Here is a 26295-nt window from a genome sequence, read left to right as displayed (position 1 = left end):
GTGACCTCTTTCATGTCTTCTAGTTGGACGATATCAGCTGATCTAGATCTGTTGAAGTGGTCTGAGGTGCTGACCCACAATGAACAGGACTTATGTACTGATGTTGTTTTTCTGCACTTCCACCGGTCACTGGACTCCAGGATATACCCCCCCCCCCCAGCCTTTAACATGCCGCTACACCGCCAGACATATACATGAAAGCCTGACAGCCTGAAATCGTGTTACAAAGCGCCGGGCGACAGACCCTAAACACCTCAACAGGTGGTTAGGTTCAGGACGAGGTGAGGCCGGGGCTAACATATCATGTTAGTGTGTCCTGTACGTGTGTTAAAGTTGTGCAACTAAATACTGGAAAACGTAGTTCTGAATAGATTGAGAAGCTGTCAGCTGTCTGACAGGGACAGCCTGGTCCTGCTGCTGATGGGGCTTCATTCAACCTGGATGTTGTGCAGCCTTTGTCCTGTTTATTTGGTTAGAACAGATATAATCTAATGTAATGTAATATAGACAGGTGAATAGATTTGAAGTCGTGGTCTTCTTGTTGTCTGGATGAAGCTGTTTGCATTGGATCTTTGATGTGACTGTTTTGTTTAAGCTTCCTGTCACTGCTCGGATCTGATGAATGTCTTTGGAGATCTAACCGACACACTGCTGGAGAATGTAGTGAAGTGACACAGAGGGGATCTCCAGCTAGTAGGTGAAGTGTTGTTAGTTGTTAGTGAAATCAGCTGATGTGGTGCTGCTTCAGAAACCTGATGACACACAGACACGGTTTGGTTTATTTTGAAACCAGCAAGTTTAAAATCCATCAATAGCAAAAAAGTCATGGAAACGTTCTGCAAACATTTGTGTTTATGTGTTGTGTTGTGTTGGGTGTGTGTGTTTGAGGGCAGTGAGGGGTGTGTGGGGGAGGGGGGTCATGTTACCACTTCCCTCATCCTCTAACACTGACGTGTCCTAACATCAGCTTCAAATACCTACAGTATGCACCGTTGAACACAGTAAGAACCGGTTGATTGTGACTAAATACCAGTTACCAATAACATGAATATATCAAATATTTTAGACTTTTTCTCTCCATGTAAAGCACATGACACCTACAGTGTTTATTTCAGTCTATTATAGTTAAAGAGACTGATTTGACTGATTGATTAGCAACAAAAAAATCATCAGGAAAACTGCTGTTGCAAAATAAGGATCAGTTTCTTTTCTCCATAAAAAATAATCAACAGATAAATCAATAATGGTAAATTATTGTTGCTGTGGAGCTAATTCTGTCTGTGCTATTGCAATATCTCACTTTTATGTCAACACATCAGTCCAGTAATGAAAAGTATAAACCTCTGTGGTTTAAAGTAAACAAGCTCAAGAGTGCACAGCTGTAGCACAGTTGTAGAGAATGTCATCAGCTCTGTTCAGCTGGAGAGAGATGAAATATTTACACTTCTTTCTTTCTCTTGTCCCGTCACATCCAGTGTCTGAGTGAAAGTTAGAGTTTTGTATAGAAGAGCAGCTGCAGAGAGAGTTGACTCAGCAGTGATCACAAACCCCTCCAACCTTCACAGCAGCATCATGACCCTGAGCTCCGGAGCAGCGGCCCCCACCACACACTCCGAGTCTTCACTGTGCTTAATAAGAAAATGATCGGGCCCTGCAGCCAGACACTCACACACCCACTTGTGTCGATTTCCCCGTCCAGAGGTCCAAAGGTTAAAAACGTTAATTTAATCTAACTGACTGTCTGTTGGCTAAGGTCTGTTGTTGCAGTGTGCAGATCGCTATAACAACATCACACTGATTCACTCCACTCAGGAGACGTCTTTAATTAGATGTGATGGTGGACAGATGATGTGAAGTGTTGCTGTGCTGCTGTGCTGCTGTGCTGCTGTGCTGCGTGCGCTCCAGCTGTGCTACTGACAGCTCTCTGGGAACCTGCTCACCACGCCGCGTCTGAGGGAGTCTGCTGCTTTGTGTGTAGTCGCTGTCAGAGACGGTACCAGGAGGAGAGGGCCACATGTTTTATGTCGTACAATTTTAAAGATTGATTTTTAAAAGATTAGGATAGTTGGAAAAGTGACCAGACTCACCTGATGTTTTAGCTCCAGACCTCCACGCCTCCACCTCACAAACACAAACTCAGCTGATGCTCTAGCTTGAATAGGTTCATTTTGTCTTCTGTTACCAACGCTTTTACTATCGGTTGGTGAAGACTGCAGTGACTGGTTGAAACATATCATCTCCGTATGATATTTGTCTGAAACAGTAAAATCAACGGAGTGTTCTGCTAGAAACAGAGAGAAGAGATACTGGTGAAAAAGAGACGACAAAAAGAAAAATAGTAGAAAATAATGACTGCATGGTTGATAATATCGGCCGATATTCGATACTTTTATGATAATCTGCATTGGCTGTTTGTTTTTTCACTGATAATGGATAAAATGAAATTATTTGAAACCATGCTCCATTGGCTCTGATTTGTGTTGGAGTTTATGTTATCCTCCATAAATTGAAGGTCTTTTTATCACATATTTCCACAGTATACAAAAAGCAAACACAAAGTATACTGTATCCAGTCTAATCCAAGGTGTGGTATTTGAAATGTTGACACCAAAATTTAAGTTTTTACTGCAAATGGTTCTAATATCAGTTATATGTTTCCTTTTATTACTAATAATCTGTATCAGTATTGGTCCTGTCTGTGTTGGTGCCCGACTTCCTCCCACAGTCCAAAGATGGTGACAAAATGCCCATGTGTGTGAATGTGAGTGTGAGGTTGTTTGTGTCTGCTGACCTGTGACAGGCCACCTGTACAGGGTGTAGCCAGCCTTTGCCAAATGTCAACTGGGATCGGGTCCAGTCCCTTCCACCATGTAAGGATGAGTGGCACAGAAATGGATGGATGGATGGATGGATGGATGGACTGTTGCAGCTCTAGTTGACAAAACCAATGCAGCTCATAATTAATGTATCAGTCGTCTGACTCTCCGGATGGAGGCTGAGCTGTGGGGATAATCCTGCCACTGGGCATTCTCCTCCATCTCTGCTCTCACTACAACACACAACAACAACCTCAGAGCTGCAGCCTCCACTCAACATGACAAGTTGTTCTTAAGATTTGCATCGTGCAGTCACACAGTCGACACCTCTGCTGATTTTCGAGACGTTTACTTTGCAGGCACTGACAGTCCACTGGCCTATGAAAATGTTCCATCAGTGTTGTGCACCGCCTCTGCATCCGGAGGTCAGATGATGGAGATTGGTTTGAAGAATTTCAACAAGGCAGAGTGTTTTTTCCAGTGCAGCAGAATGAGAGCAGGTGCAGGAGACCATCCTCTGCTGCACTGACACCTCTGAGGACACAGCTCTGACTATCTGAGACTAATTTAGCAGCTGTTGATTTGATTATGTCCAGAGGTGGACAAAGTCCTCAGCTCCATCACTGGAGACGGAGTACAGATCCTCCAGGTCACACTCTGCTCTGATACGAGTGGAAATTGTTCAGTCACTTTTCTTGATACAAGTGGAAATTGTTCAGTCACTTTTCTCCCTCAAATAAATGACTAGAAAGCTGTGCTTAGTATTTAAAGCAGATATCAGTGGCACGGCCGTTTCGGTTAATGCTGTGTTCAAGGCAGGCTTTTGAAACCGTAAGTTACAGCTTCAAGTCACAACTACGACTTGGTAGCGTTCCAGGTAACCCGTAGCTCGTGTTTTTACCGTCCTGTTGTCTGTGAAAGTTCCCTATAACGGCCACTCGTAACTTCCGACCCGTGAACTCGTACCAGATCGAACTGGTATGACTTCACAGGAAGGAAAAACACAAAGTACGAGTTTCCTTGAACGCACCATGAGTTAGCAGCCCCCGCCCTTGTCAGGCATCAATTGGTCCTCGTGCTACGTCACCACATTCACGCGCATCCCTTGGCTGCACACACAGCCCTTCATGCCGTTCTCTCCCCTCATTGGATAACACTTGTATCCCACAAGGAAAATTTTCTCCTCGGGTTACAGCAGAGCAGAGTGACGGAGAGACTCGTGTTTAGGCTGAAATACTTCATGTAAGTGATTGCTGACGGAAAATAGGACTATTTAGGACTTATATTAACAAAAACATTCCACTGATATCTGCTTTAACAGTGCATTTTGTTACTGTTGTGTTGTTCCACAGTTACACAAACACATGAGTCTGAACCAAGCTGCTGACTGAACTGACTGTGAAACAATCACTCAAGTGCTGTTTTCTTTTTTCTTTTGTTGAAGCTTGGTGGTTGTGATATTTAAAACTAGAGGAATTTCAAAATGTCTCAATTCAAACACTGGCCTCAGATCAGATCATGGTCTCTGAACAATCTTCTGCCTCATCTTTAACCAGTGAACTCTGACAGGTTCACACACGACTGACAGAGGAGGAGTTGCTCTGATAGTTTTTTCTCCTGTGATCAATACAGTGTGTGGTCTATTTTATATATTTATTTTATCTTATATATCTAAGTTTACTAAAGCGGATCATTTGAGCTCATAGTCACTGTCCAGTAGTGATTATATAAGGAAATCTTCACCAGCACCTTGAGTCTGCCCAGTTGTCAGGCAGTTGTGGATATTGTCATTTTCTTAGGCAAAGACATTGAGTTTTAAGGTTTATTCCTTTTAAAGCCATCTTTTCATTTTCAATGTTATCAGAGAGGAAATGTAGGGTTCGATCCAAAGGGCCCACGCTGGATGCACACCTGGACCACTGTGGAGAGGATGAAGCTCCACTTCCTGTGGTTTATTCTTGACAATGGAAACAGCCTCTAACTAGTTTTTTCCAAGCCATCACGGACATGAATCCTCTCCTGATAGGTGGCCTACCTTTCTGTGAATGAGTTTGATGTGACAGCTGCTGCTGCTGCTGCTGCTGCTGCTGCTGCTGCTGCTGCTGCACCACTGACTGTAGTACTGACTGTGATAGAGTGGACTACATCTCCCACTGACTAGCAGTGATTTCACACTTCTCAAAGACTGGATTCATTGCGCCCTTTGCATGTGTGGACATTGTGTTCACTGCTTTGCACGAGTGTGTGTGACAGAAATACACTCTAATAAGTCAACAGAAGAGTGAATCGGAGGGTGTGTGTGTGTGTGTGTGTGCGCGCACGTCTGTTTTCTCTTGGTGAGTTTCACCATCGCACAATTTGGATGGAAATAAACGGGGATGATAACAGGTGGAAAGAGACGAAGGTAAAGTGTGTGCCTGGGGGGGGGGGGGGTCAGGTGTGTAGACGTGTCATTTTTGTGTGTGTGTGTGTGTGTGTGTTCAGATCACAGGTGCAGGGTTTGCAGTTTTAATCCTGTGATTAAGAGGTGCTACATGAGCATCCTGTCGCTTCAGCTCTGATCCTCCATCTGTGTTCTGACTCACACACACACACACACACACACACACACACATAGACACACACATAGACAGACACACACACACACTTAAAATGTCAACCGTCTTAAACTATGCAGCTTTTCAAACATTTCTCCATCTCTTTTGGCAGCAGCGTCTGAACTCTGCTTTTGTGCGTTTATCAGCTGTTTGTGTCGTTGAGCTCCGTTCAGAGACGCGGTCTTCGGTCGTCTCTGTCTGGAGGACGAGTCTCATTTACATACGGCGATGTGATGCTCCACACTTGATGACATGCAGTGTTAATTGCATGTTTGTGTGTCCTTGTGTGGCTGAGAGTGGAGCTGTGCACAGTATCAGACCTGACACGATTCATTGGTTTATCTGCAGGGAGTCTGAGAATCGATCAACTGTTTAAATCTCTCTGATGGTGAACTGAATATTCTGGGATATTTGAAGACACCAAAGGAGATCAGACAAACCAACAATTAGTTCATTACGTGTGACAGGCAAATGAATCAATAAAGAAAATAAGAGACAGTTGTAACAGTGAGTTTTATCTAAAAATCAATGTTTTTTAACATAATGTTGATTTTTATAATTCACAAAAAAGCACACAATGTGTTTGCACAAATAAACTAAATTTTATTTCTAATAATATGTATGTACCTGTAACTTTAATTTTAAATTCAAGACTTTTACTTTCCATTGAGTAAGATGAGATGAGATGTACTGCTGCACATCTGGCTCCACTCTCCCTCTCCAGTCTACAACCTGTTCTCACGAGACAGGGGAGTGAGAGAATAAGAAAGATGGAGAAGGAGAGGTGAGAACGGTTCAAATAAAGATAGAAAAAGTGAGAAAGTAGGAGGGAATGAGGGAGGAAAGGAGGGAGGGAGGGAGGGAGGCAAAGATCTCTCTGAGGGAGAGAGAGAGAGGATGAGCAGAAGCCAGCGCTGGCTCCATCCTGTCGCCTCACCGTCAACGCACAGGAGCATGTTAACGCCGCAGAAGCTCAGCCGCAGTCGGGACTACAGGACCCATAATACACTTGGACACCCAGCAGCCAACACCTGGGAACTGCAGGTACGAGGAGAGGGAAGAGAGGGAGGAGAGGAGAAGGAGTGAAGGAGTGAAGGACAGAGGGACTGAGGAAGAGGATAGAGAGGATGAAGGGGAGGCAGGGAGAGGACGCTGACGGGTCGAATGCAGTATGGATGTGTTTACCTGTTCTCCTGTTTACCTGTTCACCGGCTGCTCCGTTCCATGGTTATGTGGAGCATCAACAGGAAGCTTCAGAGAGGGTTAACGGCAGAAGGAGCTGTGGTGTCTCTGATTGCACACACACATGCACAGTATGGTGTCATTAGTCACTCAGCTTCAGCGGGAACCAGGTATCGGGGGTGGCTCCATGACAACTGTGTGTGTGTGTGTGTGTGTGTTGTAGATTCCCGCTGTGTGGATGACGAACATTTGGGAACCCTGTTCAACCTGTTGTGTGAGTCACTGAGATGTGAAGAAGTCTGGATGAGTTGGAAAAATCCAGTTTCTGACACGGTCAACGTTGTTGTACTTTACCTTTGGATATAACCGGCTCCTTGATGCACTACATTTCCCAGCAGGCCTTTACAAGACACACACCGTGTCTGAATTAGCCTCACTGCTTCATCACTTGTGTTTGAATGTGGAGGAGATTCAGTGTAACCGCTTCTTCTGTGAAAACTTGTCTTAGCGCTCAGCAACTGCAATGCATTCTGGTTGATTGAGGCGCTCCGTGGACCGAGTTCCTTGTATTCACCTTGTGTTCAATGGCAACCTGGGTGCCAGTGGGTGAACCTCCTCTGGACAGGGTTGGTAGTTGGACTGTGTCCGTGGTCGAATCACACCCACATACAAATGAAAGCTTTCTGGTACCTTAGAATGAGTTGTTACAAGTCGTTACAAGTACATAAGTGGGCGACGCACCGAACCGAGGCGGCCATGTTGCATCGCCATTTTTTACGTTGAGTGGCAGCGTGAACGTAGGTAACCACGGAAACTCAGCGGAGCTGTGGGCTCGGCCTGTTAAAACTGTCACCACTGTGTAGTGTGAGGAAGGACAGAGGCACTGGTGTTGCATTCAGGTGCAGTCAGGCAGACGGCCGTCGGCAAACCAAACGCATGTCATTTTACTCCACCAGAGAAAGACGGTAAAACAATACCACATCACCATGACAACATATTGTCAGGCCTCTATTGTTTTGCCTCGTGCTGTCGGACCACTTGTTTACATAGACGCTTGTTTATTTTGTTACATGCAGCGTCTGTTGTCTGTCTGACGTCTGCCCGATTTCACGTGAATGCAACCGCACCGCTAGATGGGGGGAATTCCTACATACTATACCTTTAATCATGGTCATGGTGCTTGAAAAGAGCAAAAAGCTCCAGCGACACTTGGAACAAAAGAAGACAACTTTATTCTGATCCTGATGGTTTGTGTGTGTGTGTGTTTCAGGATGACGTGCCGATCAAGGAGATCAGCATCACCCACCATGTGAAGGAGGGCTCAGAGAAGGCCGACCCTCGACAGTTCGAGCTGCGTAAAGTCCTGGGACAAGGCTCCTTCGGCAAGGTACCTCCATCTGTGTGTGTGTGTGTGTGTGTGTGTGTGTGTGTGTGTGTGTGTGTGTGTGTGTGTGTGTGTGTTTGTTTGTGTGAGTGTGTACTTCAGCGTTAAGTGTGGGCTTCACTTCCACTCAGATCCCTGGAGTGTTTCCCTTGTGCCAGTGTTTGAGAGCCCGTTGCCATGGAAATGGCAGGCTGAGGGCCCTTCACACTCTAGCTCTATATCATCATCTTTATGAATGAACAATTAGCTTCCTGCTGTGTGTGTGTCTGTCTGTGTGTGTGTGTGTGTGTGTGTGTGTGTGTGTGTGTGTGTGTGTGTGTGTGTGTGTTGTTGGTCTACACAAGTATAACCTAGAAAAGGAGGGCTAACCTCCCAAAAAATTCAAACACACAAAACACCAACGAGTAGGCTACACACACTTTGATTCCCATTTATACTTTGACTTAACAATGTGTAAATTATACACTGTTTCACACACTTATCAATTAAATGCTTCAGCTGGAGACTTAGGTTTTCACTTTGTGCATGTATGCATGTAACTGTGTGTGTGTGTAGGTGTTTCTGGTGAGGAAGATCACTGGGCCAGATGCTGGGCAGCTGTACGCCATGAAGGTCCTGAAGAAAGCCACACTGAAAGGTACAGAGCCCTCACTTCCTGTGACATGTTGTTTTAAATGTTTGTCTCTAATCCAACTGTCTGACTTCACTTCATGATTATTGAGAGGAAAAAAACAGAGAAACTGGAGAAAAACAAACTGAACTGTAAATACTAATGAGAGAAGACTGAATATTCCTTTACCATTTAATCCACAAACATGATTAAGGACCTGTCACAATTATTACATACTCGACTGATCACAATTATTTGACTTGCATAATCGTTAAAATGATTTCCATTCATGGGGCGCTGTGTAGCTCAGTTGGTAGAGCACCCGCCCCATGTGTTGAGGCTATAGTCCTCGCTGCAGGCGGCCCCGGTTCGTGTCCCGCGACGGACGGCCCTATCCTGCATGTCATTCCACCCATCTCTGCCTCCCATTTCCTGTCACACTCTCAACTGTCCTATCAAATAAAGGCACGAAAAGCCAAAAAAATATACTTAAAAAAAAAAAAAAATGATTTCCATTCATCTGTATGCCAATAAATGTCTCTTCTTCATACGGTGTATCATTAAACTATGTTTAGGCTGATACTATAATAGTGGCATACAATCATGATCAGAAAAACACAATAAAATTGTCAACTAGAAGGTCATGATTGTGACAGCCCTAATGATGTGTGATGTCTGGAAACAGCAGGTTAAAATCAAAGTTACAGATCACATTAACCTGTTGACTGTAAACAAACAGGAATACACTGTAATAAGGCTGATCTGAAGTTTATTGTAGTGACTAATTCCTCTATTCTTTAGTCCCACTGCTCATCATCAAACTTCAAATTGAGTAGAGGCAATGTAGTAAATCTGTGTATGACGACAAAAAGTTTGGATTGGACAGTTTCAGTCAGCGGAGGGTCTTAGTAGATGAAGTCATCTGGAGTGTTTTAGGTGTTTTTTGGTTTGCTCAGTCGTCACCTCCCAAAATGGAATTTTGCACGTGAACGTGAAACCGAACAGATAACAGGAGCTAAAGACGGAGGAGAGTGATGTTCAGCTCATGCACCATCTGCTGGTGAAAAAAATACAACCTGCTCCTTTAGCTCATCTGTTTCCTTCTTCTCTCTTTTCTGACTTCCTCTTTGTTTGTGTTTTTTCCTCTTTCTCAGTTTGTTTGTTTCTTCCTTCCTTCCCTTTTCTTCCTATTTTCTCTCTTGTTGCGTTCCTTCTGCTTTTCTCCCTGTGATCCTGCTTGTCGTCGCTGCCATCTCGGCGCCTCTCCAGCCCAAACAGAAACTCAATAAGGGAGAGGCTGTTTTATTTTGGCTTTTCAGTAAGAGCTTTATCTGCTGATTTATGTGTTTTCCACTCTCTCTCTCTCTCCCTCTCTCTCTCTATGTGTACTCAGTGCGTGACCGGGTCAGGACTAAGATGGAGAGAGACATCCTGGTGGAGGTCAACCATCCCTTCATCGTCAAACTGCACTACGGTGAGTCAGACAATAACAGACCTCCCTGATGAGTCACCAGCTCCGCTCCAGCCAATCAGAGCTCATTGCTCCTCTTTTAGCAAGCAACAAAGCTGGCAGTGGAAACGTTCAGCAGGCAGGGAACTTCTCCGATCTTATCTAAATTCACTTTCCTCTGTTTCCTTCCTTCCTGCAGCGTTTCAGACGGAGGGGAAGCTCTACTTGATCCTGGATTTTCTCAGAGGAGGAGATCTCTTCACTCGTCTCTCTAAGGAGGTGACACCTGCTTCACCTGTTTCAGCTCGAGAGCATTAAAAAACATGCAGGAGATAGAATTAATCAGAATGTATGAAGTCAGACTCATAAGAAATAGACGGAGAAAGGAATCAGGTGAAGTGAGGTGTAGACTGGCAGTGTTGGGAAAGTCCACTTTCTACATGAACTAGTTCAAAGTTCAGTTCACAAATTTTAAAATGAACTAAATTATGAACTAAGTTCACGGGTCCAAAAATGAACTAGTTCATAGTTGGTTTTTTTTGTTGTTTTTTCAGTACATTGCTGCAAGCTATTATTTAAAAAGAAAAAATTGCCACAGCCCATATAGAACCACAGACAGCAATAACTTTATCAAACTATGTGTCAGATTTCATCCAATTTTGAATCCTTATCCAACCAGGGTTTACATTAGCGCTGTGACACTGTGGTGCTGGTGTTGTTTTCCGCTACATATTAATGAACGATCGTTCATTGAACATGAACAAAAACACTGATGGCCCACATCCAAACCCCAAACCACACAGAGACCAGCAGTACTTCCTGTTGCTAATCAGCTCTTCATTTTAATACTCCACATTATACCATGGATGGGATATTTCAGCACACAGGCACAATTTCCATTATTTTTTTCCACTATATATTTTGTTAATTAATTACACATTTCATCAACATTATGCTGTTTTGCCTGATGCAATGATTTTTCAGCACACTTTCAGTACCCAGAGGTAACACACAGGTTGGGAACATTTGGTGTAGACTAGTTAGCACAGTTTGACAAAGGTGAGGATGGATCCTGTCAATGTTACACACTCCGCTTCACAGGAGTTTCAGCACAACAAAGTATGAAAACAACAAAAAAAAGATTCAGTACGCACATTTCCTGTAAAAGATGCTTTAATTTTTTATTTTTTATTTTTTTTTTACCTCAGATTAATTTAAAGCTGCACTACATAACTGTGTGGGTGCTCCATTTTCTGCAAACTAAGACTGAGCATGTTGTGTAAGGCAACACACAATACCACAGCAATGTCACTGTCCATGAACATGAATATACAGCACTGTTTGTTCACCGAGGTGCTGATGTTGAATAGCAGTGGTATGCTGTGACGTTCAATGCAACAATAACTTAAATTGTGCTGTGTTGCAGGTGATGTTCACAGAGGAGGATGTGAAGTTTTACCTCGCTGAACTCGCTCTGGCTCTCGATCACCTTCACAGCCTCGGCATCATTTATAGAGATCTCAAGCCTGAGAAGTATGCACACACACACACACACACACACACACACACACACAGATACTCAGACTCAGAGTCATGCTGCATTTTTCCCCCTCCAGACATTTCCTTCAGAATACAAAAAGCATTTCTGTCGTTTCAGCATCCTGCTGGATGAGGAGGGACACATCAAGCTGACCGGTGCGTAATGTAACACTTCAAAGATTGTGTTTCCTCTGGTGTGTGTCTGCTTCAGTTGTTCATTTCAGCCGCTGCGTGCCACACTGAGGTCTGTTTGCATATCATATTTTCACTGCTGTAAATGAAGATAACGCTCTGGTTTGTGTGTGTGTTCAGACTTTGGCCTCAGCAAAGAGTCAATAGACCACGAGAACAAAGCCTACTCCTTCTGCGGCACCGTGGAGTACATGGCTCCTGAGGTGGTGAACAGGCGAGGACACACACACAGCGCCGACTGGTGGTCGTACGGCGTGCTCATGGTGAGGGGGACGCTGCTCGCTCATTGGTCACACTGCAGGCCCACAGGCTGCAGGGAGGGAAGGGTTGTCATGACGCTCCCTGCTAATTGTGTGGGTTAGGGTTAGTTTGGGTTAGGGTTAGTTTGGGTTAGGGTTAGTTTGATAATTAACTCGGCCTCAAATAGTCGGGTCAGTGAAATGTGAAGGTGTAACGCCTTAAAGAAACCCAGTGGAGAAGTTCTGATGCTGTCTGCATTTTGGATCCTGATCCATGCTGCATATTTAAAAACAACTTGCAATAAAAAATGAAATAGAATTGGAGATTGAGCTTTTTAAACATCAGTCTTTGATTAGTTTTTAAATTGGAAATTGGGCTGCAAATACTAATTTTATTTCCAATTAAGATGACAGTTGTTTTATCTGCTTTAAACTGTAAACAGTAAAAGGAAAACATCAAATCTTCAAAGTGAAGAACTTGGAACTAAAGATTATTCAGTATATTTGCTTAAAATCACTCCATGAATCAGTTATTAGAAGAGTTTCTTTTTTTGTAATTCAAGTTTGTATTTCTTTTATCTCTGGTGTTTGACAGTAGAACATTTTACATTGTGAGACATCTTAGGCACATTACATGTAGCATCAGTGGCATAGCAAAACAAGAATAAAATAAAAGTACCATATACGTAGATGATGTATAGGGGACATATTGATGCATTTGCATAGCTGGAGAGCATATACATACAACATGTTGGATACACTCAGGAAAAGGTTTTCAAGCTGTAGCTTCATCAGTCAATGTGATGTGAGTCCAAAACAAGTCCCAGACTGGTGCCTTGATCTTATTCCTGTTATTCATCTTGTTGAGCATAACTTCATATGAAGCTGTTTTAACCATAATGTTTATCCACTCTTGTAGTTCAGAGGGTATTAGAAGAGTTTCAGCCATTTCATTCAATTTTACTTTTCCAGCATCTGTTATGAACTTGATTTGTGCCCAATAATTACAGACAGTTTATTGGAGTATTTTATATACTGTATCTTACAATGATGTATAGGCTACAATAGTTGGCACTACACAGTCACTGTCACACAACACATCTGGACACTCCACACTCTATATTGGACTAGATATGGAAAGTGAACATAGAACTTGTTCTTAAGTTTAAGGCCACAAATCATTGACACTATGACCTCAGTTGGTTACAGTGATGCCAATGTATCCAAAATAATATACAACCTTTACACTGTGTGCTTATGTGTAACAAAGCTACAGAACCTTATTGTACTTTAAAGCTACTAAAATGTATGCTTGAGAGTTATTTACTGGGAGTTCTTCATTGAAATTAATATTATTATATTGTTGTATGCATGTATTCATTTATTTATTTTTATTTTTTATTGCATTAAGCCTGTAACCTCCAGAGTTTACAGCATCAGCTGAGTGTCAGACATGTGTTGTCTTCTCTTTCTTCCAGTTTGAGATGCTGACGGGAACGCTGCCGTTTCAGGGAAAAGACCGGAAAGAGACCATGACCATGATCCTCAAGTAAGACGCTCCACACTGCCGGAAAAGTCCAATATAGTCGCCACCTAACAGCTTTTATTACAGCTTACTGTACATCAGAGAGAGACTGACAGCCCCCCCTCCCTCCACAGAATCAGCCCAGGCGGAAGTGAAGGATTTATAATAGAGGAGATAAAGTGCAGCTCTCAGGAGGGAGAGGAGGATGAGGATGGACAGAGCAGAGGAGGGATAGGAGGGCTGGACTGGGAGTGTGCTGGTATCCATTTAGAACAGTGAGGGAGGGGACAGAGGAGGGGAAAGAAGATTTGGAAGAAGAGAAGAGAGAAGAAAGTCTAATTATGTTTGAGATAATGGGAGAAAAAAACAAAGGAGAGGAAATATTAACCCCTCCTGTTTCCTCTGTCGTCTCTCTCACTCTCTGACTGTAGAAACTGCTGAGCAGACTCTCTGTACTCTGCTGACTGTGTTTCCTGTGTGTGAGACATATTATCGTCTAGTCTTTCAGATACTTTCATTTTGGATATGCAATATGGACATTTGATGACAGCTCCTCAGTAATAAACCCACAGCCTTCAGTCTCACCCCCCCTCTCTGTGTCTCTCTGTGTCTTCGCAGGGCCAAGCTGGGGATGCCACAGTTCTTGAGTTCAGAAGCTCAGAGTCTCCTCAGGAACCTTTTCAAGCGCAACCCTGCCAACAGATTAGGTCCAACTCACTGTTTTATCACTGCTTTGTGTTGAACTTCAGCCAAGTGCATCATTTGCTCCCTGATTGAATCAATGAAGGCGCCTCACATCTTAAGACACAGTTGCTCACCTCCTCCAGACAAAGCAGGACACTGTTGTTATTGAGTCACTGCAGAAAACAAGGAGGAGGTGGATTTCACTCTCACTCTTTCCAGTGTAATCACACGAAAGCCTGCCGGGGCTCATTTAGGGTTTTAGAAGAACTCACACACATGCTCACACACCATCTTCCATCCATCCTTGACTCACTACAGTACCAAATGTGGATGGACTATTTATTTTGCTAGTGATGCTTTCTGTTTGTTTTAGTCAATCCACAACCTAGACCACCTGGTTGTATCTGTGCTAAGTATTTTAGGATCCTCACATCACTGCAGCAGCTGCTCACACACACTTGGTTCAGACTGTGGCTTCAAAGTGTTTTCCACACATAAGGTCCAGTTACAGGCGGAATAGTCACTGTCTGTAACTCAGGTTCAGTGAACTTGAACAGTATCTTCTCAATGGAGACAAGGGTTATCAGAAAATAAATTCTTTTTATTTTTAGTACATTATGTTGAGACAGTGACAGATAAATCTGCTGCTGAAAATGGTGAAATAAACAAATGCTCTTTCTTAATAACTGTCTCTTAATAAAACAATAAAAAAGATCAAAGGTGTTCTTTAAAGGACTCATCAGGAAGCAGTGGGCTCTGACAGTGGCTCAGTGTTTGTCTGTGGGGGTTAGACAGTGATGCTGTGATGTACAGAGCAGTCACTCTGCCCCCTGCTGGTCTGTCGCGTGCTGCTCTGGACTCACTGCTCGTGTGTCTCTTTGCAGGAGCTGGACCAGATGGAGTAGAAGAGATCAAGAGACACCAGTTCTTCAGCACCATCGACTGGAACGTCAGTGTTTTTCACTCAGAGACACAGAAACAAACCTGGACTGAATATATTTCTTTCATTATTTTGTCTTAACTCTGTTTCATCCTGGCTCTCCTCTCTCCACAGAAACTCTTCCGCAGAGAGATCCCTCCTCCTTTCAAGCCGGCTTCAGGACGACCTGATGACACTTTCTATTTTGATCCGGAGTTCACAGCTAAAACACCCAGAGGTGCCTGACTGTCACTTCACCTCCTCCTCCTCTTCCTCCTCTTTACTCAACACTGAACTACATTCTCAATGAAGTCTCATTTGATTGAGCGGTGAGGATTAACAGCTGTTCCCGTGTCTGTCTCAGACTCTCCAGGGGTTCCTCCAAGCGCCAACGCCCACCAGCTGTTCAGAGGATTCAGTTTTGTGGCCATAACAGAGGAGGAGACACAACCACTACCCAATGCTATTGTTCAGGTACAAACACACACTGGTTGTGTAGATGTGGACCTTCCAGAGGTTGATATCACTTGTAAAACAAGCTGTCAGACACAGGGACTAATGAGCCAGGTCAATGAATAAGCAGACATGCCCTGAGGCCCCATTCAGGCCAGGTGTTAACATCTGTCTCAGGTGATCTGATCACAAGTGATCTACGTTGAGGAGTGAATGAATCCAAGATGCAGCGAGAGAGCTGATCACTCAGGGCGAACACAGAGTGAACACAAACATCCTGAACACACTAAAGGAGCAACGACTCTCCTGATGTCCTCTACTATTTCAAATAGATTAAAGGGATAGTTAAACATTTTAGCAAATCAGCCCATTGCCATAATCCCTATAGTTTAGCAGTAGGCTCATCACCTTTAATTGTTGGTGCAAGCTATTTTTAGAACGGCGGAGCAGAACCACAAGCTGCTCAGAGCTACACTACGGAGGCTAATAGAATTTCTTGGTTTCCCTCATCAAACTCATCAAATACACAATCCAACAATTGTTGGAAGTTGTGACCTGCACATTCACCACACTATGAGATAATAATGGAACGTTATGAGACACAATTGTTTTCAAGGAAAATGCAGACAATGTTTGCCGAAAAACTGCCCCCGATGGGAACATGCATCAGCGGTTTTGCATGAATTTGCCTCTAAAACAACTCTGTCTTGTAACGTTCCGTTATTATCTCATAGCGTGGTGAATGTGCAGGTCACAACTTGTCCACCAGAGTTGTTTGATTGTGTATTTGATGAGTTTGATGAGGGAAACCAAGAAATCCCATTAGCGTAGCTCTGAGCAGCTTGCGGCTCTCTTCCGCCGTTCTAAAAATAACTTGCACCGACAATTAAATGTAATAAACCTACTCCTTAGGGATTGGCAATCGGCCAATTTGCCAAAATGTTGAACTATCTCTTTAAACTTAACTTTATAACCCTAACCCACAGTAATTTATTGAACTCCCCCTTGCCCATTTCTATATCTCTCCGTCTCTCTCTCACTTCCTTGTTCTCCCTCATTCACGTCTGTTTATTTGCATGTAAAGCAGGGAAGTGAGATCCAATCACAAGTGGCCTCAGGCTTGAACTGTTTGTGTTTAGAGCTGACCACTTCACTGAAGGTAAATGTCAACAGCAGGCCTGAACAGGGCCTGAGATATAATGCTGTCACATCGTCATCAGCCCCTATGGTGCAACAACAGAACATTACAACAGTAATGAGTGGACCAACACATGAACACTGGACTGTAACTGCAGTGCAGCTTCATTGACAGCAGGAATTTGTGTTGTTGAATGCTGCTGCTGCACAGTGAAAGGAAAGGAGGACATATAAAAACTGAAATAGCAATCATTTCCATTATTCTCCCAGTTTGCTGATCGTTAACTGCAGAGCATTAGTGAGTAACTCCAATTGGGTCGTGCAAGTGTCTGAGGCTGAAAGACTGTAGATTACTGATAATGTGCCAGATGCACTCAAAGCTCCTGAAAAAGCCACTAAGTGGACGTCAGTTTGAGATTATTTAGTAATGAATAAATAAATAGCCGTCAACAAAAGCTTTCAATAGGACGCATCCAAACAACACCCACCCACAAAAGTGCTTATTTCTGCGAAGCGACACTGTAACACCCTCAGTTATCAACACTGATATAATATTTATCTTTGTGTCTTTGTATGTAGCAGCTGCACCGAAGCACATCGCAGTTCTCAGACGCCTACGAGATCAAAGAGGACATCGGCGTCGGCTCCTACTCCATCTGTAAACGCTGCATACACAAAGGAACTGGCATGGAGTACGCAGTCAAGGTAAAAAAAATTTTAAAAAAAGACACATGGCATCCGTGCACGGTGGTTTGCAGTGTAACGTCTGCTTCCTGCATTTTCAACACCGTTAACGTACATTTGTCCGTTTCACAGATCATCAACAAGGCCAAGAGAGACCCGTCGGAGGAGGTGGAGATCCTGCTGAGATACGGACAGCACCCCAACATCATCACCCTCAAGGACGTGAGTCACACACAACCAGTGGTCAATAATCTGTGGTTCTAACGGTTTTACGTGATTCAAGTGAAATCCACCCTCAGCGTCTGACTGTGAACATCTGCTGTCTTTACTTTAAGGTGTTGAACCGTTCATCACTGGACAGATTAAGATTAAGAAACAATGTCCTGCTTCGATGCTAACGGCTTCGCTCGGGTTTTCACTGTTTCTCTGACTCAGTCTTAATTAGAGTTAAAAATATCATTTTGCTGCTGGGTGAAAATTTCCTCACTTGCATCAGTTCCAGTAACAAAAGACAGTTTTATCTGTATTCATGTTTTTGTTTAGTTCCTGTGTTGAGAAGGCTGCTGCACACATGATTCAGCCCTTTGTCCAAACACCAGAAAGAAAGTGGTTTTCAGGAGTTTTTTCATTTCAGTTGATTCATTATCGAATCAGTACATCTATGCTTTACTTCCTCTCTGCTGCTGTGGCGCTCTGAATTTCACAATTTTAATAAGAAGAAATATCCCACTTACTCTAAAGTCAGCGATCAGAAGGGCGTTGTTATTCAACACTTCACTACATGATAAAAATGTCATAATTGCAAGTCTATGGTCCAAACAATGATAATTCTCCATTTTTTCACACATTTTTCTCTTCTTACTCTTCTTATACAGTAATAGATCAAGACTATACCTTAAATCATGGAATTCATCTGAAACCATTTCATTATATATGAATGACTTTGGTCTCGGAGACATTTGGAGACTGCGAAATCCAACTATTAGCAAATTTTCACACTTTTCACATATTCACCACCACACATTCTCTCTCTCAACGTTTTGTTAGTGAAGTCCATTGTCTTGCACCACAATACAGAGTTGAGCACTTAGCAGTAAATTTGTTGATTATTTCATTGATTAATTTGTCTTTTGAAAATAGTGAACATTACCCTTAGATATCAGGAAAAAAATTATAAAAATGTTCAGTTTTCAAATTGTTCTAATCTTTATTTTCAGCCTCTTTCATGTCTGAAACTGTGACATCGAGTGAAATGTGAATGACTGTGAGTGGATGAGTTCATTAACAGAGCAGCCAGTGACTAAACTGTAGTGACTCAGTGTTGATCTGTTTCCACGTCGTAGGTGTATGACGACGGGCGCTCGGTGTTCCTGGTGACGGAGCTGATGAAAGGAGGCGAGCTGCTGGACAAGATCCTCCGACAGAAGTTTTTCTCCGAGAGAGAGGCCAGCGCTGTTCTCTACACCATCACCAAGACACTGGAGTATCTGCACGTGCAGGGGGTACGTCACTGAACCGCCGGATTCTGGACTCATGATGCTTCATGTACGACAGGGAGACGAGACAGTGGAAGTTGGGCTGTGTGCGTACACACAGATTACAACTGTTCACTCATAATTACAGCTGTTCAGTGCTAGAGGTGCATTTAATTAGAAAAACGTAATTTTAATCATTGGTAGAATTCACGCTGAATTAATTTGGTGTGTTTCCCAGTGACAGGCTGGAGGAAGCAGTGACTGGGTAAATGTGGGTGTGATTAGTAAGAGGAAGCACAGAAAGTAAAGTGTCAGCTCTGCTCTGTCATAATGACTCTGAAAAGCTTCCTGGAAAGAAATGTGTAGTTCTAATTACAGGAAAAATCAAGTACAAAATAAAGAGTTTAATTTTTCAATTCCTCAATTTAAACCCCATTTATTCTTCCTTTATTTATTATTGGAAGTTTTTTTTTGTGTAGTTCAGCTGTCCTCGCAATTAAAGTTCACATTGAGAAATAACTGCAGATGTCACAACTGGTCTAACTGAAATGTTTTTGCAACATTTCCTTTAATGTTGCTATGACAGTTGGGAGAGATACAAAGGCATCGGCCTCTGTGTTTACTGTGACTGTTTGGTTGCCTTTAAAAAACAGTTTGGATACTTCATCTTCTCACCACTAAAAGGAAGGCTGTAATCTAAGACAAAAGGCTTTTATCTACACAAACCAAATTAAAGCATTTTCAGAACACAAACAATTTTCCCAGTTCAGCAAAACAGTGTAAATAATATAAAGTTATGTCCAAGTTGGTTTGGTGCTGACACTGCACAGTAAACAGTGACTATAACCTGAAGAGTATCTTTTACCATGTCCTCCATGTGTGTCTGCAGGTGGTGCACAGAGACCTGAAGCCCAGTAACATCCTCTACGTGGACGAGAGCGGGAACGCCGAGTCCATCAGGATCTGTGACTTCGGCTTCGCCAAACAGCTGAGAGCGGAGAACGGCCTGCTCATGACACCGTGCTACACCGCTAACTTTGTGGCTCCAGAGGTAGGTCAGCTGTCCCACAGTGGGGACACGTCCCTGCCAGTGTCCAGATAATGCCGATCCGTCCCCGCCACTTTTATACTGATGTCAGATGATCATTTTAACTCCTCATGTTGTTAGTTATGAGATGTACATGAGCTGTCAGGATGAAGGGAGGACGTGGTGAATTTAATGAGCTGATGTTTTCTACTTGACTTGTGGTGATGAGTTTCACAGCTCAGTCTGAAGTTGTATATCTTGTGAGGCGTTCAAGTATATGAATAAATGTGTGCCTGAAAGTTTGGAATGAGATCATTTTCTAGGTGTGTGTTGAAGCTCTTTGTCCCAGAAGTTGATGTACGTGCTGTGTGTGTGTTTGTGTCAGGTGTTGAAGAAGCAGGGTTACGATGCTGCCTGTGACATCTGGAGTCTGGGAGTCCTGCTCTACACCATGTTGACAGGGTTGGTGCTGACTTTGGTCCTTACCTTTCTCAGTGATGTCACTTTAGTTTAATTAAATAAATCAGTTTAAAAGAGTTTGTTCAATTAGTGGTCTCATCATCATTGATTAATCTGCCATTTTATTCTAGTTACCAATTGATCATTTGTTTGTGAACTGCTGCACCTATATAAAATAATCTTTGTCTCCCTCTCCTGCTCCTTCTGTCCCCTCCTCTGTCTCCAGCTTCACTCCCTTTGCCAACGGTCCTGAGGACACTCCAGAGGAGATCCTGGCTCGTATCGGCAGTGGGAAGTTCTCCCTCAGTGGAGGATACTGGACGTCTGTCTCTGCTGAGGCCAAGGTGAGGACACATGGCTCCTCTTCGTCTCCCAGTCAGGCTCTGTTTGCTGTACGTTGACTGTGTGACCTCTGTCTGTCCTCAGGACCTGGTGTCCAAGATGCTGCATGTGGACCCCCACCAGAGGCTGACAGCGGGCCAGGTCCTCAGACACCCCTGGGTGACACACAGAGACCAGCTGCCTAAGTACACCCTCAACAGGCAGGACGCACCGCACCTCGTCAAGGTGACGCACGCACGCATGCATGGACACACACACACACACACACACACACACACACACACACACACACACACACACACACACACTGTATGAAACAGACTGGTCACGTCCTTTTCCTGTTGGACTGGTGCTGGGAAGAATCTTCTAAATCCTCCAAAAATCTCCAGCAGCAGCGGCGCTGGACGTGACTCAGACCGGACCGCTGCTGCTGCTGGAGATTTTAGTCCCTCGCCCCCTGTTAGTTGTTATGGAAACAACACAGACATTTACATGCTGCGGAGCATTAATCCAGTTCACCCCAGGCACAAAGCAGATTAAAAACATTTCACAATAAAAGCGTGAAGATGAGTGTGAAGAAAGGATGAAGCCGAAGAGTCAGAGTCATGACCGACCAGTTCAATGAGCCATGAAGAAGTTCATGTGTCAGTGTCGACTCTTCTTCTCTTCATTAGTCAGAAGTGAGACATTGTTCCTGTTCCTGACTGGTTTTGTGAAAGAGACATCAAATAATGTACACACAGGATTTTGGTTAGCATATTTCATACCAAGGGGCAACCTAATGTGCTTTACATTAAAGCTACAGTTGGTAAGGTGATGAAAGTGAAAGTAAACTCTGCGACTTGGTAGGAAATTTCAAGACAATACACCTTTATGAACCTCTGCCAAGCGTTCATAAATAAACAATATAATTCTTTAATAGATAAATAATAGAATCTGAATGCTAGATGTCACTGTTTTCCCCTCATTTTACACACTGGACCTTTAACTTTGACATGACATTTCTGCAGGGAGCGATGGCGGCCACCTACTCAGCCCTCAACAGGAACGTCCCCCCGGTCCTGGAGCCGGTGGGCTGCTCCACTCTGGCCCAGCGGAGGGGGGTGAAGAAGATCACCTCCACCGCTCTGTGACCTTTAACTGCCCCCCCACCCCCCCATCCACCTCCTCCCATCAACTCTGACCTCGATCTGACCTCCGCCGGACCACCACCCCCTCCCCCTCCTGTCCACTCCGGTCCAGTCCGGCGGGACAGACTACTGATGGACCTGGGAACCGCTAACGCCAAATAGGAGCACAGAGAGCGCCACTGACCCCCCCTCCTCTCCTCCCCTCCTCCCCTCCCTGTCCTGCACCTTAATGGACTCTTCCGATTGGATCTTCTGCTGTCTTACTGTAGAGTCTCAGCTGTGGTGTCACTGATCGACGGCGGACTCAGCTGTAACGACGACCCGTCGACTCTTTTCCCGCCGCGGAGGCCGAGTCCTCCGGCGGCGTTTTTGCTTTGGACAATCAGCGCGTCAGGAAAATGAAAGTACTGTATTTATTTACTTCAACAGGGGGGAATCTGAACATAGGAACATGGTAATCTAATGTATGCATTTAAAGAGCTAGGATCATGTTATTATAGTGGCGTCACAGTTGTGCGTAGCTGTAGATCCTGCATTTCAACCTCAAGTAGCCTCTGAGATGACGGCATCTACAGAACAGGACAGAGAGCGTGAAGCAGCGCACAGGAACGTTCACCTCAGCGAGCAGAGCAGCCTCCAGACGTGTTTCTTCACATTTGCCAGAAAATCTCCAAAAATCTTAGTGTGAGAGGGGAAACATCTGGTCGTTCCTGATGTTTCTGAATGAAGACAAGTCTCAGGATTTGTTCAGAAAATGAACTTCAGTACGTCAGAGTCGGAGACGTCCGGCCTCCAGTATTTAACCTTTTAGGTGAACAAAACAAAATTGCCTCAGTCCAACAGTCTCTTCACATTATTCTGTTTGAGTCAAAGTGTCATTTGGCCACCAGCTCAGAAACGTAGAGAAAAGTCACCGGCAGTTGTAGATTTTAGTGTTTGTCGACAAATCTGATGGAAAAACCAAAACCAACAGTTTGTCGGTTTGACTCTTAAACTTTAATCTTTTAGTTTTTTTATCAAACAAACAGGAAGAGATGGAGTGTTTGCAGGGAACTATCTACAAAGCTATGCTGTGTCAGTGTTGGGTTGGTATATGGGATTTGGTGACAAGAAGAAAAATATATAGAATGACCAGACTTGGCATTTAAATAACAGTGAGCTGTTAGGACCATCCTCAGTGTGAGAGGTGAAACAGATACAGATAGAGGTTTTCTTTTGGTTTAGTTTTTTAGTTTTTTCAGCCATTCTCACTCAACATGTGAGAAGAATCTCATCAATGAAAGGGAACAAACACTGTCTACATTTTGAGCTTCACTTCAAAGCTTCACAAGGCAAGTTCAGGCTGTGAACGCCCCCTGGTGGCCACAGCATGCCTGAATATTAATATAACTTGATGCACTTGACTAAATGTATGCAAAGTGCCGGCAGTGGCAACAATATAAGGAGGAAATTCAGTGGTGGAAAAACAAACAAAGTGGTATAGTTTTACTCTTAAAGTTCAGTGTTTAACCTCCAGAGCTCAACGTAATTTATGCAAATGAGAATGGACAGTATCTTTCAGGCTGGTGGGATCTTGCCTTGTGCAGCTTTAATGCGTCAGTGAATCTAAATTGAGGTTGAAGAAACACTCTGAGGCTTCAGGTGCTACTACATGGCTTTAACTGAAGGAGACGGGTGATGAGAGGACGTGTGGGTGCATCACTCTCCAGACCGGCAGCAGCCACACCAAACAGACAGCAGGACTGAGCTCACAGCTCGTTACCCAACGAGCAGACAACATACTGGATGGAACCAGCTTCCTGCCGCCGCCGCTGGTCTGAGAACACCTGAACCTTCTGTAGGAGCCGCCCCATCATCTCTGTATGTGCAGCCCACACGGAGCTGAACTGTAAATACAAACACGTCGAGCAACTCAGGTTTCTATGAATCAAGACAATGCAGTTTTCTATGTCTAGGAGGAGGGAGGGGACAGAGGAAAAAAAAGAAAAAAAAGCACACAACTGTGAGTGATGGGAGGTGAGCAGGACACACAGGCTCAGACCGGTCACGCTGCGCTTCGTCTCTGTGGTCGTTCATCTCTTCAGTGTCGTCCACTCGAGCGAGTGGTGGCGTTATTGTCCAAGCAGATGTGTCAGTGTGTGTGTGTCTGCTGTCTGCTAAACCCTTTAAACTCAGCTGTGTAGCAGAGAAACCACATTCACATCTACCTGTCATGTAACCAAATCAGGAGTTAAGGAGTTACTTCACCCAAACCACTCAAAGAAAAGCACTTCAAGGTTACACATTGCGTCATGGGAGATTTTTTCACCACCTCTGAGCTCTAATCATCACTTTCATGGCTCAAGCAGAAACTCCTCACAGTGACGTGTGGATTTTTTCTATTAACAGTGAATAATTCTCTGTTTTCTTTTCATCTAAAGGCAGAAATCTGAGTCAGATTTGTCCAAATTCAAAAGAATCTGCTGAATATTGACCACCAGTGTGTTCTCCTCCAGCCTGCTGCGTCACAGGTTGTATAAGTGTGTGTTGTTCACACTTCACCCAAAGAGTCACCTGATCAGACAACATTATCTCAGTGTGTTTCACAAAATGGAAGCAAATTAACATTTTAAACCAAGTCTCTGTGGTACTGCAGCTCTCCTCAGTGTTTGGAGTTCAGATAACAGCACAATAAAGTGATAATTAACACTGTTTCCATGACAGTGAGATAAGATTTAAGGTTTCCCATGCAGCTGTTTCCTTCAGTGTGGGTTTCTCTGTAGTTTGGGTGAACTGCTCCTTTAGCTCGGACCAACACACCACACAGTGAGCTGCTGGGTGTGAGCTGTGTGATCTCATCCTGCTGCGTCTCCACAGTCTGTTCTGTGCTTTGCCTTCTCTCCTTACCTGTGTGTGCCTCTGCTGCAAAAACCTCCCCACACCTGTCGTGTCGGCGAGGAGGAGGAGGACTGAAGACAATCAGCGAGCACTGACCTTATAAAGACAAAACAAAACAAAAAAGCAACTTCCTCTTCCTCCACAAGTGGTGCATCTGTAACATGAACATGAATGATTATGTGTAGGTGAATGATTGAAAACTGCTCGTCCCTCCCTCCCTGCGCTCGCGTGAACGTCTGTCAACATAAAGGGACAAAACGTCGCGGCTCGGACACAAATGTTTGACTTTCTTTTATTTTCTATATCAAATGAAATATATAAGTGTTGATCTCTGCCTCGTCTCTCCATGTACAGCTCTGGGATAAAGGAATGTAAAAGGAATGATTCTTTTTTTCTGTAATTATAAACAGGGGAATAGCTTTCTCTCTCTCTCTCTCCCTCTCCATCTTCCTCCTCCTCCTCCTCTTTCTGATCCTGTCAGAGACGCATTCAGCCCTGCTGCTACGCCAGCTCTCTGTTTTTGTACCTGCAGTGAGAGTTGGACTTTCTATTAAAATGATAAATAAAAAGGATAATCAGTAACACGAGATGACTGACTGGTCACTGCACTCTGTAGGTCAGGCAGGTCCAATCAAGAGCTCACAGTTTGACCAATCAGCTGTCTGAAGGCGGAGATCAGTTGATTAAATGAGTCAGGTCTGGTGTGCTGCTGCTCAGCTGGAACAACAACCTGCAGAGTCCTTTGTGGGATAGTGTGGACACGTTTGTTTTTAAAGAGGAAATTCACTGAAAATAGAAACAACTAGCTTAACAACCAGCTTAACTGATCCAGATCAGAGCTCATCAGCTGATGAAGTCGTGTTTATTGTTTCAGTTCACACATCATATGTGAAATTGACTTTTTGCACAATGACTTAGGATATTAAAGCAGGTCTGGAGCCCAGAGTCTGGAACCAGTAGGATTCATCCTGGGGTCCTGGACCCAGAACCCAGCAGGGCCTGAGGGAGACTCTGGTCTGATGAGACACAACATGAAGACCCAACAGAACATCTGGTTAGACTAAAGACGTCGGCTCAGACACTTCACATCTGGAGGGAGACTGAGACACACTGCTGAATGCAGATCCAGGTGAGCACAGGTAACCAGGGCGACGGGGGCGTGTACATCATTTCACAGAGAGCACAATCAGATGATGATCAATAGATTTAGAATGAAAATAATCAGTTTGTTTGAACTGAGGTTTGATCCAGTTCCATAAAGAGGGGAAAGCAGAGAATGAAGACAGAGCTGAGGGATCAGTGGTGTTTCCCTTTAACCCTTATGTGGTGTTCGGGTCAAATTGACCCGTTTCAAATTTTTACTAAAAGAAAAAATATACAAGGATACGACTTTTCGACCTGAAAATCCATGGCCTTGGCTTATTTTATGTGAAGAACGTGTGAAAGAAAAAAAAAATATTGACATGATATGCTACAATACCCCTACGCATTTATGTCCTTCACAGGATGTTCGGGTCAATTTGACCCGGATGAAATACATTGACTGACAGACAGGCAGACACACACACACACAC

The 26295-nt window shown here is 43.8% G+C and overlaps 1 protein-coding gene across 5 annotated transcripts in view; it reads left to right on the top strand.

Moving 5' to 3' along the window:
• The window catches only part of rps6ka3b (ribosomal protein S6 kinase A3b), a 55533-nt gene extending 30232 nt beyond the window's left edge, over positions 1–25301 (top strand). For 3 of the 5 annotated variants that reach the window (XM_085763519.1, XM_085763521.1, XM_085763517.1), the window contains 20 exons: positions 7866–7982; positions 8535–8616; positions 9983–10063; positions 10239–10318; positions 11466–11572; positions 11697–11734; positions 11891–12033; positions 13488–13558; positions 14153–14241; positions 15103–15167; positions 15273–15375; positions 15502–15611; positions 17307–17432; positions 17544–17633; positions 18755–18913; positions 19776–19937; positions 20299–20375; positions 20599–20716; positions 20799–20939; positions 21725–25301. In XM_085763519.1, the coding sequence (XP_085619645.1) occupies positions 7866–7982; positions 8535–8616; positions 9983–10063; positions 10239–10318; positions 11466–11572; positions 11697–11734; positions 11891–12033; positions 13488–13558; positions 14153–14241; positions 15103–15167; positions 15273–15375; positions 15502–15611; positions 17307–17432; positions 17544–17633; positions 18755–18913; positions 19776–19937; positions 20299–20375; positions 20599–20716; positions 20799–20939; positions 21725–21847 (2082 nt within the window). In that variant the 3' untranslated portion in view covers positions 21848–25301. The remainder of the gene's footprint in view (positions 1–7865; positions 7983–8534; positions 8617–9982; positions 10064–10238; positions 10319–11465; positions 11573–11696; positions 11735–11890; positions 12034–13487; positions 13559–14152; positions 14242–15102; positions 15168–15272; positions 15376–15501; positions 15612–17306; positions 17433–17543; positions 17634–18754; positions 18914–19775; positions 19938–20298; positions 20376–20598; positions 20717–20798; positions 20940–21724) is intronic. The other 2 variants (XM_085763520.1, XM_085763518.1) reach the window with 1 other exon arrangement.
• Positions 25302–26295: the final 994 nt, after the last annotated feature.

The sequence above is a fragment of the Trachurus japonicus genome, chromosome 20 (assembly GCF_045865225.1).
Source record: "Trachurus japonicus isolate A0001 chromosome 20, Traja_1.0".
Taxonomy (NCBI): Eukaryota; Metazoa; Chordata; class Actinopteri; order Carangiformes; family Carangidae; genus Trachurus; species Trachurus japonicus.
This window is presented reverse-complemented; position numbering and strand designations above follow the sequence as displayed.